Source organism: Anolis sagrei, chromosome 2 (assembly GCF_037176765.1).
Source record: "Anolis sagrei isolate rAnoSag1 chromosome 2, rAnoSag1.mat, whole genome shotgun sequence".
Taxonomy (NCBI): domain Eukaryota; kingdom Metazoa; phylum Chordata; class Lepidosauria; order Squamata; family Dactyloidae; genus Anolis; species Anolis sagrei.
In genome coordinates, this window is record NC_090022.1 from 25,237,561 (window position 1) to 25,256,699 (window position 19,139).

Genomic DNA, 19,139 nt, shown 5'->3' on the forward strand with positions numbered 1-19,139 from the left:
CATTCTGAACTCCACCAATGCTGGAATTGAACTAAACTTGGCACTCAGAAATCCTGTGACCAATAGAAAATGCTGGAAAGGTTTTATGGGCGTTGATCTTGATTTTTGGAGTTGTAGTTCACCTACATCCAGAAAGCACTGCAGACTCAAACAATGATGGATCTGGGCCTAACTTGGCACGAATACTCAATATGCCCAAATGTGAACACTGGTGGAGTTTGGGGGAAATAGACCTTGCCATCTGGGAGTTGTGGTTGCTGGGATGTATAGTTTACCTAGAGTCAAAAAGCATCCCGAACCCCACCAACAATAGTATTGGGCCAAACTTCCCACACAGAACCCCTGTGACCAACAGAAAATACTCTTTTCTGATGGTCTCTGGCGACCCCTCTGACACCCCCTGGCGACCCCCCCAGGGGTCCCGACCCCCAGGTTGAGAAACGCTGACTTAGATGGAATATCACCAGGGAAAGATCTGGGAATTCTAGGTATGTTTGGAAATGAATTCTTTCTGAAAGCCTGAATAATGTGCCAAAGGTGATTCTCACTTCCTTCTCCATGCAGAGTTTTGAAACACAGCAGTCATTTGAGGGGATAAAAATATAGGGTTTCAAAGCCACCACAAACCAAGTTTTGAGAGATCTTATACCACATGTTGCCATTATAAGGAAGCTGTAACCTTCAAAATAATAAAAAAATATTTCTAATAAATATATAGTAATAATAAATATATAGCAATAACAAATATATAGTTTGGCACATCATCTTCTCCTTCCCTCAAATGATAATCCCAGCTGGCCATGGGTGTCTCGGACCTTTAATGAGTTGTTTCAAAACTCTGCCCAGGAAAAGGAACTGGGAGTCAACGTTGGGCACATTATCTGCCTCACAGGAAGAGCTAGAGAGCACAACAGTTCTTGCTGATGTGGTTGCCTTGTCTCTACTTCTGTTGTTTTGTTCAGTGAAACAAGAGAAACTGCTTAGAAAGTAAGCTGTGGAAAATACATTTATCACCCTTCCACCGTTGAGTCATTTGGTTCTATAACTTGGCTGCTGTTCAAAGATTGGTCCTAAGAAACAAGAGCAAAGTCACACTGTTTACTCTGCTTGCGACACACTATCTTTCCATCTGTATTTGAGGATGTCCTGCAGGTGTTTCCTGATTATTCTTTTTTGTGGAGTCAGAGCAGGTAAGTGAATTCTTTAACGCTAAAGAAGCATGTTAAAAACCATCCAAGAAGAGAGTAAAAGTGTAGCGCAAAATGAGTATTGCTTGGCTTTCCCCATAGAATAGTGGCTTGTGACCCAAAACATGAATTGATCTTTAGCATGAATCCTCATTTTATTCCAAAGGCAGAATATTTTAATTTGCAGATTATTATTGGCATGACTGCTTTATGCAGCAGGTGAAATTTGGTCCAATTAGAGGTGTGTCTGTAGGATTTATGTAGTTTGACTCAACTAATTGCAATGGCTCAATGCTGTGGAACAAGCATGGGCAAATTTGGGCCCTCCAGGTGTTTTGGACTTCAACTCCCACATTTCCTAATAGCCTTGATCTCCTTCCTTTTCCCCCTTGGCCACTTAAGCTTAAACCAATGAGGGCTATATCATTTGGGCTGTTACTTGACTCTGGCTTTCCACCCAAAATGAAAAGGTATCATTAAGATGCTTGAACCCTATTATGAATCCAATGACTTGATTCATCTGAACATTAGGAAGAACTTCCTGACTGTGAGAGCTGTTCAGCAGTGGAACTCTCTGCCCCGGAGTGTGGTGGAGGTTCCTTCTTTGGAGGCTTTTAAGCAGAGGCTGGATGGCCATCTGTCGGGGGTGCTTTGAATGCAATTTTCCTGCTTCTTGGCAGGGGGTTGGACTGGATGGCCCATGAGGTCTTTTCCAACTCTTTGATTCTACTGTATGATTCAGATGCTTGTGTGGATTTAAAACAGCAGGTAAATTTTGCTCCATGCCAAGAAGATGCTTTATCTCCTGGTGTTTCCTGGTGTTTTATTTTGAATCTGAGGCTGGATCCACAGTGCCCTAAAATCCAGTTTCAGAATGTGGGTTAACGGCATCGATCAGGATTATACAGCAGTGTAGACTGGTATAATCCAGTTCAATACAGTTAATACACATTCTGAAACTGGATTACAGGGTAGTGTAGATCCAGCCTGAAACACACAGGAGTACAGTATGCTTTTTTGTTAGACGGTTGGTAACTTGAAAGCAAATAGAAGTGGAATAACATGTTTTGCTTCTCACAACGCTTCTAGATTAGGCTGATACTTTGCAATGGTGCTACTTCATTCATAGAATTTTCATGTTATATGTATCTGTGTATGTATTTATGTGTGTGTAGGTCCACTCGGAATCTTCGTAATTCAGAATAAATTCGGAAAAATTACCTTTTTGAAGTGATTTTAAACTTTTTTAGGAAACTGGAAGTCCCTTTGCCCTTCTGAAGCTAGTCTTGCCATTTTTCTTCCAACTCAGGAAGTGAGTCGGAAATGATTCTGGTCCCTGGCCTCGGCTCAAGCCAAAAAAGCCAGATTTAAACCGGGGAAGGCTGAATTTCCTCCCTTTGCTTTCCCGGCTTCTGCCTCAAGCCAGAGAAGCCACTTTTAAACCGGGGAAGGGTGAATTTCCTCTGCTTGTTTTCCCCCACTTCTGGAGTAAAACAACTACTTTCAAAGGGAAGACCACCCAATGAAACAGGAAATAACACTTTAAAACAATTAATGAAATTATTTGGAAGTCTCGGAAGTTTTGAAAAGTTTTGAACATTTTTTTCTGTGAAAATCAGAATTGATTTAGAATCGAACCACCGGCACCCCCTCCATTTTTTTTGGATCAAACAAGTCATATATATGTATGTGTATATATATATACACACACACACACACACACACCAAAGGAAAAAATCCATTATGGACTAAAAGTGGGACAACTTATACAATGTCTTTTGGCTGGCAGCATTATGAGCTTTTGTGGCAACACAAAATCCCCAGCCAAGCAACGAGACTCTTACCTACTGTGTTGAATGTGGGAGAATACAAGGGCACATTGCAGGTGCAGGTGCAAGAAAGCGTTTGCTTTCTAAGACACATCCATGCCTCAGACTGCCTCTGGTTTCCAGCAGCTTTCTTTCAGTTTCAAGTCAACCGACAAAAGCAATACAATGCCTGGAAATGTCTCATTTCTGTCTTTATGTATGTCCAAGCCCAGAGCTTTCCAAATATATTTTTGAGATATTCATTCTTTCGAGATATAGTAATTCAGTTTTCCTAGCAAACTAGAGATTAAACCAACTCCTCACAAGCAATGTCTTTTTGACGGCATTCCTTCCTGACAATGTTCTTAATTTCATTCCAGAGAATTTTCCAGCTCTTGGTCAATTAATCTCAATAATGCAAATCTATTTTTTGCATTATATTTAAATTATACGGGGATGTTTTTTTTAGGTTGCGTTTTGGCATGAGGATTAGTTTAATATTCCTCTTTAATTTTACTCTCATTTTTATATTAGCCCCTTGTGGCTTGTGCCACAGTTTCCCCAGAAAACGGATCTTCTCCACCTTTATTTACTATTTATTTACAGTATTTATATATCGCTTTTCTCACCCCTGAGTCCCCTGGGGGACTCAAAGTGGTTTACACAGAAATAATGGCAAAATTCAACACCTTACATACATAAACCAAATCATAGATCAACACCATAGAGTAAAGGTAAAGGTTTTTCCCTGACATGAAGTCCAGTCGTGTTCGACTCTGGGGTGTGGTGCTCATCTCCATTTCTAAGCCGAAGTGCCGACATTGTCCATAGACACCTCAAAGGTCATGTGGCCAGCATGACTGCATGGAGCAACGTTACCTTCCCACCGGAGCGGTACATATTGATCTACTTGCATTTGCATGTTTTCGAACTGCTAGGTTGGCAGAAGCTGGGGCTGACAGCGGAAGCTCACGCAGCTCCCCTTTCAGTCAACAAGTTTAGCCCACCAACATTCCATTATATATTATATTAATATTATATATTATATTGTACATTATATGTATATATATTGTCGAAGGCTTTCATGGCCGGAATCACTGGGTTGTTGTAGGTTTTTTCGGGCTATATGGCCATGGTCTAGAGGCATTCTCTCCTGACGTTTCGCCTGCATCTGTGGCAAGCATTCTCAGAGGTAGTGAGGTCTGTTGGCACTAGGGGAAAGGGTTTATATATCTGTGGAATGACCAGGGTGGGACAAAGGACTCTTGTCTGTTGGAGCTAGGTGTGAATGTTTCAACTGACCACCTTGATTAGCATATAATAGCCTGACAGTGCCTGGAACAAACTTTTGCTGAGAAGTGATTAGATGTCCTTGTTTGTTTCCTCTCTGTTGTTGTGCTGTTGTAATTTTAGAGGTTTTTTAATACTGGTGCTGAACAAAATCTGGCTACCAGTATTAAAAAACTCTAAAATTACAACAGCACAACAGAGAGGAAACAAACAAGGACAACGAATCACCTCTCAACAAAAGTTTGCTCCAGGCACTGTCAGGCCATTATATGCTAATCAAGGTGGTCAGTTGAAACATTCACACCGAGCTCCAGCAGACAAGAGTTCTTTGTCCCACCGTGGTCATTCCACAGATATATAAACCCTTTTTCCTAGTTCCAACAGATCTCACTACCTCTGAGGATGCTTGCCATAGAAGCAGGCGAAATGTCAGGAGAGAATGCCTCTAGACCATGGCCATATAGCCCAAAAAAACCTACATCAACCCATATGTACATATAACTTGAAAGCTGCTCTGAGTCCCCTTCAGGATGAGAAGGGCGGGACATAAATGTCGTAAATAAATAAATATTATTACAGGTTTTACAGTTAATTTTCAAAAATTCAAATTGATGTACTTCTGTGTGACAATAAAAAAGACTTCTTTTAAAACCATCTGAGCTATATTTAAGTTTTAAATATTTGGGCATAATATCAATCCAAACATTTAGACCAAATCTTGTGGCACAATTTAGTCCAATAATTTAAAACAAAGTTTATTAAAATTGGCAACTTTAAGACTACCAACATTAAGAATGACTGCATCCATCAGAATGCACAGTTCTTCCAAATTTCTCATCCTTGTTTCAAAATATTATTTCTGGTATGTCCTTATTCCAGTAAAGATTCACAATGATCCAAAAGACATTTTGGAGGAATGTAGTGGGAATTCCCATGAGCTGATGTAGGGCAGAACAGATTTACTCCATTATGCTTGGGGAAAACAGGGCAAGCTCCCAAGGCAAAATGGTCGAACGCAACCCGGAAGTCTCATCTCAACTCTTCTCACATGCTCTCTAGAGGCCAGCTGACTCCGCCCAGGATTTAGCTTCCCTGACGGCGCGCATGCGCAATCGTCGGATCACGCTTCGCCTTTCCTGGGGCCTTCTCCCCTCCGCACCCCGCCCCTTTCGCGCTCACAGTGACGTCACCCCCAGTCTCTTCTGTAATTGGCTGCCGCCGCCTATTTAAAGAGACAGCTCCCCCAGAGCTTCAAGAATGAAGGGTGCCATTTTGAGGCTTTGCAAAGGCATGGAAGATGCAGGGCTTCTCCCTGAGGTCATTCACCAGCTAGCACACTTAAAAGAAGCTGCTTGAGCAACTGTAGGAAATGCCAGGCTGAATATTTTATGCAACAGGAGATAGTTGATAATATTTGATAGTTGATAATATTATAATGTAATACAATATACTACTACTACTACTAAGAGGGGCGGTCAATAAAGGGGCGGTCAATAAATGCAAGAAATAAATAAATAAATAAATAAAATACACCCAAATACCTGGGAGTCACTTTGGATCATGCTCTGACCCGCAAGAAGCACTGCCTGAACATCAAGCAAAAAGTGGGTGCTAGAAAAAATATCATACGAAAGCTGACTGGCACAACCTGGGGATCACAACCAGACACAGTGAAGACATCTGCCCTTGCGCTGTGCTACTCTGCTGCTGAGTATGCATGCCCAGTGTGGAGCACATCTCACCACACTAAAACAGATGTGGCTCTTAATGAGACATGCCGCATTATCACAGGGTGTCTGCGCCCCACACCACTGGAGAAATTACACTGCTTAGCCGGTATTGCACCACCTGACATCCGCCGGGAAGTAGCAGCCAATAGTGAAAGGACCAAGGCAGCGGCATCTCCAGCTCATCCCCTGTTTGGGTATCAGCCAGCACGTCAACGACTTAAATCAAGACATAGTTTTCTTAGATCTACAGAGACACTCGCTGGAACACCTCAGCAAGCAAGATTCCAAAAGTGGCAGGCTCCAACCCAGCACCTCAATCAGTGGGTGATACCAGATGAGAGACTCCCCCCTGGGCACACAGAAGACTGGGCGAATTGGAAGGCGCTGAACAGACTGCGCTCTGGCACCATGAGATGCAGAGCCAATCTTAAGAAATGGGGCCACAAAGTGGAATCCACAACATGCGAGTGTGGAGAAGAACAAACCACTGACCACCTGCTGCAATGCAACCTTAGCCCTGCCACATGCACAATGGAGGACCTTCTTGTGGCAACCCCAGAGGCACTCCAAGTGGCCAGATACTGGTCAAAGGACATTTAACCAACTACCAAGTCTGCAAAATCTGTTTTTTTTTAAATCTGTGTGTTTGTTTTGCTCTGTTAGAAATGTAATACAATGGTATGGTTGCTGATGACACGATAAATAAATAAATTCACCAGCTAGCACCCTTAAAAGAAGCTGCTTGAGCAACTGTAGGAAATGCCAGCCTGAATATTTTCTGCAACAGAAGACAGTTTATAATATTTGATAGTTGATAATATTATAATGTAATACAATATACTATTACTATTAACAAAATTATATTATAATTATATATTTTATATTAAATGTAATATTACTAATACAATTACAGTATAATGGTATAGTACAATGCAATATATAATATTAATATTGTGCTATGATAATAATATATTGTATTTACTTTTTACTTGTAAGCCGCTCTGAGTCCCCTTCGGGGTGAGAAGAGCAGCATATAAATGTCGTAAATAAAAATCTATATAAATAAAAATGTAATGTTTGTTTGTGGGATTAACATAACTCAAAAACCACTTGACGAATATACACCAAATTTGGACACAAGACACCTAACAACTCAATGTATGTCCTTCACTCAAAAAATTGATTTTGTCATTTGTGAGTTGTAGTTGCTGGGATTTATAGTTCACCTACAATCAAAGAGCATTCTGAACCCCACCAACGACGGTATTGAACCGAACTTGGCACACAGTTCTCCCATGATCAACAGAAAATACTGGAAAGGTTTGGTGGGCAGTGTCCTTTGGTTTTGGAGTTGTAGTTCACCTACATCCAGAGAGCACTGTGGACTCAAACAATGATGAATCTGGACCAAACTTGGCACGAATACTCAATATGCCCAAATGTGAACACTGGTGGAGATTGGGGAAAATAGACCTTGACATTTGGGAGTTGTAGTTGCTGGGATTTATAGTTCACCTACAATCAAAGAGCATTCTGAAATCTACCAATGATAGAATTGGGCCAAACTTCCCACACAGAACCCTCATGACCAACAGAAAATACTGTGTTTTCTAATGATCTTTGGTGACCTCTCTGACACCCCCTTGCGCCCACCACCAGGGGTCCTGACCCCCAGGTTGAGAAACACTGATATAGGAGATTACAATACCTGCAAGTATATCAATATCCCTAAATCAACACACTTACCTGTGTTACAATTAATTTAATACATGGTTCAAATATATGATCTGAGTATATGTAGTTATTTTTAATTATTTATTAATTTAAGACACAGGGACTATGCATTAATCTTCCCTTGACCCTCTTGTCTTTTCCTCCAGTCTCCATTCCTCTCCCAGTGGGCCCTCATGCCCTCCAAATATTTCAGACGGTAGCCTTCTACAGTGCTGATGTTGTCGATATATACAACGTGGGTGTTTTTCTTGGAGATGTGCAGGCCATTGTGTTTGACAGCCAAACCTGGACGATCAGATTCCTTCAACCTTGGGCCAGAAGTTGCCTCATGTCACAGGAATGGGAACTGCTGGAGAAGATTTTCAAATACTATTTCACAGGCTTCAAACAAGCTGTCAACAAGCTTGTTCTGGATTTACATAGAAGCTGTAAGTATACAATTCATTTCTGGTTCATCAAGATCATCGTTTTTCAAAATCATCGCCTCTACAGCCTCATCCAGTCACCATTTCCAATTTCCAAAATAATCCTTACTTGTCAACTAAGGTGGACAAATGTACAGTCAGACTCCCTAGATTTGCGGGGCTGAGTTTTGATTATTCACAGACTTGTTTAAAATATTATTTCTAGGAATATCTTATAGATTACTGCAATGTGTTCTATGTGGGGTTGCCTTTGAAGACTGTTCGGAAGCTTCAATTGGTGCAATGGGCAGCATCCAGGTTACTCACCAGAGTGGGGTACAGGGAACACACAACTCCCCTGTTGTGTCAGATCAACACACTTACCTGTGTTACAATTAATTTAATACATGGTTCAAATATATGATCTGAGTATATCTAGTTATTTTTAATTATTTATTAATTTAAGACACAGGGGCTATGCATTAATCTTCCCTTGACCCGCTTGTCTTTTCCTCCAGTCTCCATTCCTCTCCCCGTGGGCCCTCATGCCCTCCAAATATTTCAGACGGTAGCCTTCTACAGTGCCGATGTTGTCGATATATACAATGTGGGAGATGTGCAGGCCATTGTTCGGTAGAAGACTGGCTGCCAGTCTTCTACCGAACACAATTCAAAGTGCTGGCTTTAATATTTATTTCTGGTATTTCTACTCTGTTCCTTCTCAACCGCCAAAGGGGGACTCAGGACGGCTTACATTTGGCAGCAATTCTATGCCACTACATATAACAAGCAATATAATAACAATTAAAACAATAAATAGAACATTCATTAAAAACAATAAAACAGTATTAACAGCCATATCATCATTCCAGTCAAATTCCATATTCAAAGTGCTATTTATGCCTGCTGTCCAAAAGCCTGGTCCCAAAACCACGACTTCAATTTCTTCCTAAAAGACAGGAGGGATGAAGCCAATCTTACCTCTGGGGGAAGCAAGTTCCACAGGCAGGGGGCCACAGCTGAGAAGGCCCTGTGTCTCATCCGTGTCAGCCGTATTTGTGATGCTGGTGGGAGCGAGAGCAGGGCCTCCTCGGATGATCTTAAACTGCGAGGCGGGACATAGAAGGAGATGAGTTCAGACAAGTAAGCTGGGCCAGAAGAACCATATAGGGCTTTATAGGTCAGCACTTTGAATTGAGTTCAAATGTGGACCAGCAGCCAGTGGAGTTGGCACAACAAGGGGGTGGTATGCTCCCTGTATGTCACTCCAGTTAGTAATCTGGCTGCTGCCCGTTGGACTAGTTGTAGTTTCCAAACAGTCTTCAAAGGCAGCCCCATGTAGAGCGTGTTGCAGTAATTTGTTCAGGATGTAACAAGAGCGTGGACCACCGTAGCTAGATCAGACTTCCCAAGGTACGGGTGCAGCTGGCGCACAAGTTTTAACTGTGCGAATGCCCCCCTGGCCACTGCTGAAACCTGGGGTTCCAGGCTCAGCGATGAATCCAGGATCACTCCCAGACTGCAAACCTGGGTCTTCGGGGGTGGGGTTACCCCATCCATCACAGGCTGTAACCCTATGCCTTGTTCAGCCTTTATCTCTTTTCTAAGGAGAATCTATCTCAAGGCATCTCTAGGTCCTCTAGTGTGTTGGATAATCAATGCTTTCATCACCCAATTTTGCTAAATCTGGAAGAGAGAGATCCCACTCTCATGAGTTAGGCCACTGCTTCTTAAATTTCGAGTTCCTATTCCAAATGGGGTCCCCTTAGCTCTGTGTTGGTGCCCCGAAAAATTTGGAAATAGTAAAATGTTTCTGAACACCACCCAAACATGTACTTGAATCTGTTAGCAACAACTTGCAGTGTTTACAATTGAATGCTTCAGTTATATTTCATAAAAAGCCTTAGAAAGCCTTGCAAATACTGGTTTATTATCAGTAAATGTTTAGTTTTTATACCTTTTTAATATAATCTAGTTTGTGTAAACATTTATCAGGTGGAAAGGGGTCACAAGTGGGGGGAAAATTCAGAAGCCCTAAGTTTGGTAACATTAGGATTAAATTTGATGAATTAACAATTTAGCAGACGAGATTTAATTGCTTTTTGCAAAATTCTGCATTTCAGTGGTTTGTGTGATCAAAGACAAAATGGTGAAAGCAGTGTTCTTTTCATTTAAATGCCTTATTCAACCTTTGAAGAAGAGTTTCTAATATTTTATAGGGGTCCTACAAAAGGAAGAAAATGATAAGCAATAGTATCATGGAGAAAAAGGAATGGACGTTTAAGGAATCCCAAAGGTCAAGTGCAAAGCTTCCCAAACTGTGTATCATGACATGTTAAGTGTGTCGGCTGCAGTGCGTAGGTGTGTCATCCAAACATAATGAGAAATGACAAAAATCTTGGAAATCCGTTATTATCTTACAAATGATATATTTTTAATGAGCTGTGTTGTATTCCCATATATTTTGTTATGACAATTTATGTAGGAGTCTGTATCTCTTATAAGGAGTTGGTTCAACTCCGGGCTGCTGGTAAAACTGAATTATTGTGTCACAACATGATACATGTCTCAAAAGTGTGTCACCAACATGAAATGCTTGGAAAACTCTGATCTAGAGGGAACCCAACTACAGTCCTCAAGCTTCAGGTTCTTCTCTGATACTGTAGCACCAGAAATCCCTTACATGAAGTCCCTTATTATATTATTTTGCCTCTCAAATAACTTGGAATGTTATCATATTTTAACATCCAGATCCTCTTGTTGTGCAGTCATTCGTCTTCTGTGAAATTGAGTCTGATGAAACAAAGAGGTGCTTTTATGATGGTGCTGTAGATGGGGAAGGCATTGTTGTATTCAGTGCCAATAATGCCACCTGGGTTGCCCAAATGGATGATGAATGGATTCTCTACATTCAAAACTTCCTCAACAAGGACAAGGGCACATCAACAATTCTTCAAAGACTGTTGTTAAACACATTCGTAAAAGCCGTCAAGATTGCCCTTCTGACTGGAAATGTGACTGTGTACAAACAAGGTAAGCTTAGAACGCAATACAATAAGATCCCGCATATCCACGAGGATGCATTCCCATCTGGACCATCTGAAACCACAGATGTGACCTAATACCATTAAATCACCTGCTTCCAGAATACTGTATCATTGCACTGTAGGACCTAGATAATCCCAGATAGATAGCATCTTTAGGAATTTGTGACTCTATGGTAACTTCTGGGCAAAGCATATCATAAAATTGTCTGGAGGACCTAGAAAATTCCTAGAAAGACCATTTCCTCCAGCTGTGGGTAAGTGACATCACAGATCTAAGTTCCATAGTATTGTATTTTGTAAGCCTTTAGTTGTAACGGGCAGTATTGTAAGATGAACTTGCTTTGGAAGGTGAAGTAATTTATACTGTGTGCTATTGTTCCACTGCTGCTGAACTTGCTGACCGAAAGGTTGGCGGTTTGAATCCAGGAAGTGGGGTGAGCTCCTGCTATTAGCCCCAGCTTCTGCCAACCTAGCAGTTTGAAAACATGCAAATGTGAGTAGTTCAATAGGTACCTCTTCTGCGGGAAGGTAATGGTGCTTCATGCAGTCATGCCATCCACATGATCTTTGAGGCGTCTATGGACAATGCAGGCTCTTTGGCTTAGAAATGGAGATGAGCACCACCCCCCAGCGTTGGACACGACTACACTTAATGTCAGGGGAAACCTTTACCTATTGTTCCACTTTACTGACATGGCCCCATCCTATGGAATCTGGGAATTTTTGTTTGGTGAGACATTCAGGACTCTATGGCTGAGAATTCAAAATGCTCCCCTTGAACTACTAATCTTAGGATTCCATGGTATAGAACCTTGTGGTATAATTCTTTAGTTTGGTTGGGTTCTGGAGAATGAACTTATTATCATGAAATCTGTTTATTTACGATATTCAGACCAGGAATGAAAAATATGTGCAGTGGGTCATGGAGACATGTACTAAGCCAGGGGTGTCAGACTCATTTTCATCGAGGGCCACATCAGCCTTATGTTGCCTTTAAAAGGCTGTTGAATCTGTGGACAAAGAACAGGTGAAAACAGAGGGTCAACTATATTTTCTTTACATGGGTTGGTGCTCTTTAGTTTTTAATCCATTTGGCTTCACAGATGTTACTGAATGACACCTCCCATTACTTTTGATTATCTGCCATAAGGACTGGGGATTGCAACCCAAGAGCACTTATGGCTCTGAGGACAGGGAAAAGTTAAAGGACATTTTCAAGTCAGACATCCCAGCCACAAGCATTGCATCTGAATTCAATTCCCTGACCAAACAGAACAAACGGTCACCTTCCAGATGTTACTGTATCCCATCTCACGTCAGCTCTAGTCATGTCGTCTAAGGATGAGGAACAACCTGGCAAAATGGCACTACCTAAAAGAATCCCCCACCTTGTGTGACTGTGGAGCAGAACAGACAACTCCGCATCTGTATGCTTGTCCACTATGCCCTGCCTCATGTACAGAGGAAGAATTGTTGGAGGCTACAATTTTGGTCAAAAAATATTTAGCTGCCTGCGCTCCTTCTATTTTTATCGGTTTTATACTAATTTATGCAAAGCTTTTGATACAAAATAAAATAAAATGATGAGGAACACAGGAGTTGTAGTCCAGAATCTGGGGAGCCACATTAAATGTCATGGCAGGCCAGATTCAGCCTGCAGGCCTTGAGTTTGACACATGTGTGCTAAGCAATAGCCAGTGCAGTCCTCCTTCAGATTGCCATCTTTTCCCCCCTTGTACATGCAATAACCCTGCATCAGACAGAAGTTCAACAGGTACGTTGATTTTAGCATCCAGTCACTAGTCTGGCTTAGGGCTGGCTGTGTAAACTTGGGTGGCACTGATCCAGAGTTTCCCATTCCAAACCAGCACACTGTTTGGGGCATGTATAGATGGTCCCTTTATGCGCTATGAACCTCAAGGGTACTTGAGAGTACTTTTGTAACCTCTCTGAACTCCTTTGATTGCCAGATAAACCTGTTGCTGTGGTCTTTGCCCAGGAGCCTCCTGAAACCACTGACTCCCTCCTATTGGTTTGCCGAGTGACGGGTTTTTATCCACACCTCATCAACGTCTCCTGGCTTCAGGATGAAGTAGCCTTGCCCAGCTCAAGGATCAACTCCACCACCATCATGCCTAACTACGACCTGACCTACCAAATCAGGAGTTCTCTGGCAATTAAGTCAACGGAGACTTCGCACAGTTATGCTTGCAGGATACAGCACAGCAGCCTTGATGGGAAAAGTCTCATCATCCCGTGGGGTGAGTATTTTGATGCGGAAATGCGTTGTGTGTGTGTGTTAGGGAAGTGATGAAATTCCTCATTTAATCCTTGATACAAATATGAGTAAGGAAAAGAATGTTACCACTGAGAATCCTCTGAAGATGCCAGCGAAACGCCAGGGGAAAATGCTGCTAAAACAAGGCCATAAAGCCTGGAAACGACACAAAATCCCAATCCTGGTCTTGTTTCATTCTGATTACCCTGGACAAAATTTATTGCTGGAATTAGCATGTTTCAGAAACATAAAGCAGCAAAATTTTAAATATACTACACACTGTTGCTTCTTGTTGAACCCTGTGAACAACATCAATTTGTATTGATCGCAGCAGCAACTCTTTTCCCACCATTTTCTTTCTTTCTTTCTTTCTTTCTTTCTTTCAAACATTTGTACCCCGTCCTTAACCCACGAGGGGGGAGTCAGGGCGGCTTACAATCGGTAGCAATTCAATGCCAACACATACACTTTTTTTTTTGTCATGTCAGGAGCGACCTGAGAAACTGCAAGTCGCTTCTGGTGTGAGAGAATTGGCCGTCTGCAAGGACGCTGCCCAGGGGACACCCGGATGATTTGATGTTTTTATCATCATTGTGGTAGGCTTCTCTCATGTCCCCACATGAGGAGCTGGAGCTGATAGAGGGAGCTCATCCACCTCTCCCCGGATTCGAACCTGCGACCTGTCGGTCTTCAGTCTTGCCGGCACAGGGGTTTAACCGGGAGCTCCGAACACATACACTATAACAATATAACACAGATTCAACAATAATTAGAATATTAAATTATAAAATAGCCATTTAAAACATTTAACTCATTATTATTACATAAACAATATAAATGCATCCAAGTTCAATTGAGAGATCCAGTCCAAAGCCTGTGCATTATTAATTCAAATATAACGTTGCAATTGCAGTTAGGCCTGCTGCCCAAATGTCTGGTCCCAAAACCATGTTTTGAGCTTTTTCCTGAAGGAAAGGAGAGATGGGGCCGATCTGATTTCCCTGGGGAGTGTGTTCCACAGACGGGGGGCCACCACCGAGAAGGCCCTGTCTCTTGTCTCCGCCAGTCGCCTTTGCGAAGATGGTGGGACTGAGAGCAGGGCCTCCCCGGATGATCTTAAACTCCAAGGTAGATCGTAGAGGGAGATACATTTGGACAAGTAAGCAGGCCTAGAACCATAAAGGGCTTTATAGGCCAAGACCAGCACTTTGAATTGTGCTCGGAACTGGACCGGCAGCCAGTGGAACTGACACAACGGGGTGGGGTGCGCTCTCTGTATGCCACTACGGTGAGTAATCCGGCTGCCACTGGTTGGACAAGTTGGAGTTTCCAAACAGTCTTCAAAGGCAACCCCACGTAGAGTTCATTGCAGTAATCCATTCGGGATGTAACAATAGCGTTACCAATGTCCTCCTAATGTTTCGACCTCTAATTCCAACTTGGCTGCATCAGGTGTTTACAAGAGCAGTTAATAGTCTTGGGAATCTGTCATTTTATTGTTGTTTAGAAACACCCAAAGGGTTCTATTAATCCATTCTTATTGTGGAAATCAAAAGTTCTAAAAACGAATCAAGCAAACCAATAATTGGTAACCTCTTGCTGGAGAAGCCATTGTATGGGTCATGTAGCAGTCTTCTAAACCCATTGCTCTTCAGACATCTTGGACTACAAATCTCACCTTCTCCACCCAATAGATCTAATTATAGTTCTAGTCTATCTTTTCAAGAGCATGCCAGATCAGGAAATGCTGAAGTGACATAACATTAACTTAGTAGCACCACCTGGCATTACAGAGAATTTCAAGAGTATTTGCTGAAGAGCAAGAACTTAAATTTTGATCACAAGGCTGACGGCGCACAGTCCCCTTGCTGCTCTATTTCAGTGTTTTCTTCTGCTTGTATCTCTGTATTCTCCAGGAAAATCCAGCAAAGCCACTGCAGTAGTCATCAGCCTTATACTTGCTTTATTGGCGGCTATTGCAGCTGCAGTCTATTGTCGTTGGAAGAAACGTCAGTAAGTTAATATCCTACTTTTAATATTCTGATGATTAAAGGAGAGCAAAACACAAGGCAAGTTGTGTAGGTTTGAAACCTTATGAGATTTCCTGAACTGGGTGTTCTGCGGATAGGAAGAACCAGGGATGGTTCAACCTCAGCACCACATCAGTCAGCAATGGAAAATCTTCGGACAGCTAGATATTTTAGACTACAACTCTTGCAATCTTTCCATTGGTTGTGCTGATGGGGCAGATGGGAGTTGTGGGACATTTAAAACTTTCATGCCTTGCTACCTACACTAATCGCCAAATTGAGTGAGTGTTTAGAAAAGTCACTTTGTTTTAGCAACTGGTGCTGAGCCTGAATTGAAGCCTAGCCAAAACATCAGAATAATGTGTTCTTCCATGATGAAAGTCCAACTTGTCTCTACTCTGAATAACCAGTTCCTGAGAATCCATCATTTAAGCACAACTGAAGACTTCAAGCCTATAACTTGGCTATTTTACAGATACAGGGACCATGAAACTTTGATTCTCAGTGGGTCACAGATCAAACGGGTTTAGACTCCACCCATCTTAATGTGATAGTCAAGGGGCACATATCAGAAGCAAACCAAGGGTACAGTTGTAAAGTATTTAAAAAACACAAAGTTTTAAAAAGTTGGCATTATACTAAATGTCCTGTGACCAGTAGCTGGCCACTTGGAGTGCCTCTGGTGTTGCTATAAGGTCCTCCATTATGCATGTGGCAGGGCTTAGACTGCATTGTAGTAGGTGGTCAGTGATTTGCTCTTCTCCACACTTGCATGTCATGGACTCCACTTTGTGGCCCCATTTCTTAAGGTTGGCTCTGCATCTCGTGGTGCCAGAGCGCAGTCTGTTTAGTGCCTCCCAAGTCTTCTGTGTGCCCAGAGGGGAGTCTCTCATTTGATATCAGCGATGGCTTGAGGTTCCAGGTTTTGGCCTGCCACTTTTGGACTCTTACTTGCTGAAGTTTTCCTGTGAGTATCTCTGTAGATCTTAGAAAACTATTTCTTGATTTAAGGCGTTGACTTGCTGGCTGATTTCCAGTCTGAGTCGTCTCTGGGCTGAGAGTGGCGGTATATAAATATGGCAAATGTCACTGCCTTGGTCTTTTCATTATTGGCTGCTACTTCCCGGCAGATGTCAGGATATAATTTCTCCAGTGGTGTAGGGTGTAGACATCCTGTGATAATGTGGCATGTCTCATTAAGACCCACATCCACTGTTTTCGTGTGGTGAGATGTGTTCCACACTGGGCAAGCGTACACAGCAGCAGAGTAGCAAAGGGCAGATGTCTTCATTGCATCTGGTTGTGATCCCCAGGTTTTGCCAGTCAGTTTTCGTATGATATTGTTTCTAGCACCCACTATTTGCTTGAGATTCAAGCAGTGCTTCTTGTAGGTCACAGCATGGTCCAGGGTAATTCCCAGGTATTTGGGTGTGCTGCAGTGCTCCAGTGGGATTCCTTCCCATGTATTCCTCAGAGCCCGAGATACATGTCTGTTCTTAAGATGAAAAGCACACATCTGTGTTTTAGATGGATTAGAAATCAGCTGGTTTTAGATGGATTAGAAATCAGCTGGTTTTCCCTGTAATAGGTAGTGAGAGCACCTAAAGTTTCAGAGAGCTTCTGTTCAACCATTTCAAAGCTCCCTGCTTGGACGGTGATGGCATGATCGTCAGCATAGATGAAGCTCTCCGTCCCTTCTGGCAGTGGCTGATCATTTGTGTAAATGTTAAACATTGATGGAGCGAGCATGCTCCCCTGAGGCAGGCCCTTCTTCTGTTTTGTCAAATGTCATTTTCACCATGAAATGTTATGCTTGGCCAGGGTTTAGTACATTTGCATTTCTCCAACCTCTGTGAAAATCATGCAGCCCTACAGATAGTGTCCTAAACTAGCAGAGCCATTTTGCTGGTATTCTGTAGCCAAGGGATAATCTTGAGTGTACTTTCCAAGGAATAAATTAATCAAAGGAGCATTGTATAAAATATTTTCTTGATTCCATTGCAGTATACATCTGTTCTTCAAGAACAGTTCAAGAATAGTTCATTCATTGGGTCCCCGGTCGTGCAGGTTAAATTGCTGAGTTGCTGAACCTGCTGACTGAAAGGTTGGCGGCTCAAATCCAGGGAGCTCTCCTGCTGTTAGGCCCAGCTTCTGCCAACCTAGCAGTTTGAAAACATGTAAATGTAAGTAGATTAATAGGTACTGCTTCTGCGGGAAGGTAATGGCGCTCCATGCAGTCATGCTGGCTACATGACCTTCAAGGTTCCCATAAGTCGGAAATGACTTGAAGGAACATAACAAGCAAGCTCATCGCATCTATGGAGTGCAGCACTCTTTGAGGAGAGACAGCAGCCTATGAGATAGATGTAGCTGAGCGTGGAAGTTGGCTGAAACTTTGCCAGTATGACCAGTCATCTCAGCATACGAGATTGCATGAATAAATAACACAATTTTCTTCTCTCATTCCAGACATTATGAAGACATAAGCCAAGCACAGCGGCCAATCTGACAACCAATGTGGCAGCACATAAGGCAGCTCCATATATTTCTGGCCAAGCTGTTAACTGTATTTGTTAAATTAAATGTTAGAACTAACATTGCCAGAAATGTACTATCAAAGCTACTGATGTGTAACCTAGAGTAATAAATCTGTAACTGATTCGTAGTTACAACAGACTAAGTATGCATGATCATGACATTTCTGCCATAATCATGAAGGTCCTCCTGTCCGGCTTTACCAGGAAGTAGCCATTGAAAGCGATAGATATCTGTTGTCCAACAGTTGAAGATATTCCTCCCAAATTCTGCTAGGAATTCCCTGGGGAAGACGAAATTGCACCAGGGATCTTGCTTCTTACTTGTTGTGTTGGAGACTGCTGGAGACAGAGAGATGGAAAGGTCAGTCTGCCACATCTCTGGTGACAGAACAGATCATCGTTGCTCATCACAAGTGTTTGGAAGTGGAATATACTGCCTGGAAGTCTGGTGAAATTACCTTCTCTGGAGGGTTTTAAACAGTGTCTGGATGGCTATTAGTTAGGAGTGCTTTGATTGTGTTACTTCATGGCGGAATGGGATTAGACTGGATGGCCCTTGTGATATCTTCCAAATCTGTGATTCTATAACTCTGTAATTACAGCCTGGTAAAGGAATTGTCAAGACTTTGGTATTGCAGATAATTTTAACAATATTTCACAGTAGCTTGTTCATTTTTCATCTCTGTGCTTACCAACCTGATCATTTGAATGAAATGTTTGTAATTTTATTATATAATTCCATTGGGCTTTGTTTATAGTTTTTTTTATAAAATAAAGTGGTATAAAATTCTTCTCAGTTGCATATGTATCTTCATTCTCCTGTCTCCTTTCTACACAAGATGACCTGGAATCCAACCTTTTATTCGGAAGTGAGTGGGAATGTTGCAAGAGCATTGCTCCATTAAGGCATGAGTAGGAAATGAAAAGATGGAAAGTGCCATTCCCAGTTCTGCCAATTAAATCCATGTTTCCAAATGTAGATATAAATCTGAAGTGTCCTATCTTGACGACAGTTTAATGCACCCTCTTGTCGGCAAAGAAGAGAATAAGGAAACGGGCCATAACAAATTAAGGGTTAAAGAGTTCTTAGCCTC

The 19,139-nt window shown here is 42.1% G+C and overlaps 1 protein-coding gene across 1 annotated transcript; it reads left to right on the forward strand.

The window, feature by feature from the left end:
• Positions 1 to 781: 781 nt before the first annotated feature.
• Positions 782 to 18,781, forward strand: LOC132765114 (antigen-presenting glycoprotein CD1d2-like). Its single transcript, XM_060759300.2, has 6 exons — positions 782 to 1,190; positions 7,896 to 8,177; positions 10,905 to 11,186; positions 13,171 to 13,461; positions 15,395 to 15,491; positions 17,978 to 18,781. The coding sequence occupies exons 1-6, from the start codon at positions 1,142 to 1,144 to the stop codon at positions 18,015 to 18,017; spliced, it is 1,041 nt and encodes a 346-aa protein (XP_060615283.2). The 5' UTR covers positions 782 to 1,141; the 3' UTR covers positions 18,018 to 18,781.
• The last annotated feature ends 358 nt before the right edge of the window (positions 18,782 to 19,139 follow it).